Below are 3102 nucleotides of genomic sequence, written 5' to 3' on the forward strand. Positions count from 1 at the left end.
CGTCTCAGATGATCGCCTACCATCGTGTGGGCGACCGGCGAAGTCTTCGACGACTTACGACACAAGACAGCCCTCAGTTCATCAAGGGTCTTGAGCTCGCTCCGCAACTGCTTGAGTTGCTTGAGGTTAGGTTTGAGGTTATTGCTTGAGGTTAGAGTCCACAGAAGCTGATTCCATGCAAGAAGGCACACGGAGCGACATGCCTGAGCATGACAAACACGATGTTGCCAAAAACGCGGCTTTGCAACAATTTTTGGCGAAGTTGTTCACCAAACACCGAACTCCTACCTTCGGACACTTGACCTGACCTCAGTGGTCAGCGGTTGATCAAAATCTTGAAGGGTTCCAGTCGTTGCGTCTCGTAACCGATTTTTTTTTCGCGAGGCGCTAGCTCCATTAGGGGCGAAACGGCGATGGGTGTCGTATCCCCCTCGGACGAGACGATTGTAGAAAACCGATAACCGATAATAAGTTAGGTCCGGTGACTGCTAGCGTCGCTTCTTTTGATCCCTTGTGACCGCCGCTCAATATGCAAGTACGCTGTGGCGTGTTACGACTACCTGAGCAAGCGTGACTGGCTGTAATTACAAAACACAAAGGTGGACGCGAGCGTCAATCACCAGTACCGTCGCTGCACCTCCAGTATTATTACTGTCATTCTAGCGCAGTTCGAGCCAAGCACATTCACGCGTTTCCCGCCGTTCGGTGTCGACGGTGTAATGGTGCGATGGCATGAGTCTGATGGGCAACAAAACAGTCCGCGGGTTCGCGTAAAGGGCGCACAAACCGGCCATCGATCCTGCCTGCATCCTCCGGTGCGACCGACCCGGGCGACGAAGCGCCAGTTCTGCGCCGGGTGAGGTGCTGCTCACAGTCTGCCGACTCCGCACTCACTAGGTGAGCCATCGTACTTGGTCCGGCTCTTACGGAGCGAGCTACTGTGCTCACAGCAGAGATACAGCCTGACGATCAGCACTAATGTTTGTCGCAGAGTGATCAGCTGGTGATCAGTGACCTCAGAAGCTTCCTGGAGCGGACTGTCAGCAAAAGAAAAACGTGCCACGCAGGACAATCACTATCGGCTATTCGGGATCAATCTTGGATACCGGGTCAGCAGCAGGTCAAGCACAGGTCAGTGGGTCGACAGCGGGTCATCAGCAGGTCAGAAGGTCCCCGCAACTCCGTAGTAGGTCCTCATCAGATTCCTCAGCCATGCAGGCCATCGGGCAGCTGATGTCAGTGGGCCGCACCTGGTCTGTGGAACCGTTCAGCGGCGAGGGCATGAAGGAGCCGCTGCGCGTGGTGGCCATCCACGATCCGCCCTACATCTCCATGGTGCGCCAGGGCGACGGATCCTACCACTTTGACGGCTACCTGATGGACCTGTGGCGCACAATTGCGCGCGAGCTGCGCCTCACCTACCGGCTGGTGGCACTGCCCGGCGGGGGGTACGGCAGCATGGACGAGAACGGCACCTGGAACGGCCTCATCGGCGAGCTGACGTACGGGCGCGCGGACGTGGCGCTCACCTGGGTGAGACTTCGCCAGGACCGCGCCCAGGCGGTCGACTACGTGGCGGCCGTGCCCGTGGATCAGGATCAGTATACGTTCCACATGCGCCAGGGCACCGACACCGTGCCCCAGATCACGCCCGGCATGTTCAGCTCACTGCTGAAGCCGCTGCACATGAACGTGTGGTGGAGCCTGTTGGCCTCGCTGTTCGTCGTCTCGTGGGTGCTGCGCATCGCGCTGCGCTACAACCACGAGCGCGCTGAGCGACGCGAGACGGTGGCTGACATGACTTGGGGCACCTGCTTCCTGTCCAGCTTCATGTCTGTAGTCGGACAGGGCTGGGCGAGCTCTCCGGACTCCCTGGCGGCGCGAACGGCCACCATCTTCAGCTGGGTGCTCGGCATCCTCATCTACGTCAACTACACGGCCAACCTCATCTCCTATCTAACCGTCACCACGGTGGACAAGCCCATCAGCAGCCTCAAGGAGTTCTCAGAACAGTCCGGCTGGAAGTTCGCCTTGGAGCGCGGCATTGGCACCCTCAACGACTGGAAGATCAGTAGCAGCCCGTACGAACGCGAGCTGTTCCGGCGCGTCTCACAAAGGGACGGCTACTTGGAGCTGGATGGCAGCGATGAGGCCTTTCGTAAGTCCATCGAGCCGAACGTTCTTGTCTATATCGACGTAAAGCGCCTGTTCTTTACGCTCGGGGACGACGCGTGCGCCACTGTCCCTCTGCTGGATCGGCTGCCGGCCAAGGCCAACACCTACATCGTGATGGCGAAGGGCAGGGAGCGATTGCACAGCGCCATCAACCAGGTGATGCGCGTGCTGAACCAGGCGGGGACGATCTCCCGGCTGAAGGCCCGGTGGCTGACAGGGGGCCAGGATATGTGTACTGCGTCCGGCGGCTTCAAGGAGCTCTCTCTGGGAGATGTGCTGGCAGTGCTCGTCCTGGTCCCCCTTGGAATCATCTGCAGTGTCGGCCTCTTTATGCTGGAGTGGCTCTGGATCAAGTGCTCGCCGTGCCAGCGAAAGTCCCAGGCCTTGCAACAGTATCCATTTGAACAGAAGGCCGGAAGCAAGACATCATGGGGCATTTAAGACGAGCAAGGAATGCCGACTCTTTTAACTACTAGTACTATATTATACATACCTACAATTTTTATGTGTAGCGAACGGACTATGATTACAAAGTTAGCACACATACTTGTGATATTTACTAACAGCAGAAATGCTGTTACACAGGACCTACATACCTAATAGCTGTTTTCACGACGGGTTATCTGGCAAATGTATCAAACTTGATCAAATATGTTCCAAAGTTTTTTTTACAACAGATATTCATAATGGATTTATTTCATTGATTTAATAGAAAATGATGTCTGATAATTTGAAATTTCAGACACAGGTATCTAAAGCAATTGTTTAGCCCCCGCTGATAAATACTATGAAACACAATTAACCTAATTCAAGGTAGGTACGCTTTTCGGCTACTAGTCGTTTACATATAACCTAGTTTGACCAAATCTGCACCAAATTTTCCCCAAAGGCAGTAGCGGCGGAACACCTTCAATTAGGGGGGGGGGG

The 3102-nt window shown here is 55.3% G+C and overlaps 1 protein-coding gene across 1 annotated transcript; it reads left to right on the forward strand.

Annotated features, from left to right (window-relative positions):
• Positions 1-1212: 1212 nt before the first annotated feature.
• Positions 1213-2616, forward strand: LOC122386995 (glutamate receptor ionotropic, delta-1-like). The gene has a single exon (XM_043376773.1). It carries the CDS (start codon positions 1213-1215, stop codon positions 2614-2616), a length of 1404 nt encoding a protein of 467 aa, XP_043232708.1.
• The last annotated feature ends 486 nt before the right edge of the window (positions 2617-3102 follow it).

This window comes from Amphibalanus amphitrite, unplaced genomic scaffold (genome assembly GCF_019059575.1).
Source record: "Amphibalanus amphitrite isolate SeventyFive unplaced genomic scaffold, NRLGWU_Aamphi_draft 000270F_arrow, whole genome shotgun sequence".
Lineage (NCBI taxonomy): Eukaryota > Metazoa > Arthropoda > Thecostraca > Balanomorpha > Balanidae > Amphibalanus > Amphibalanus amphitrite.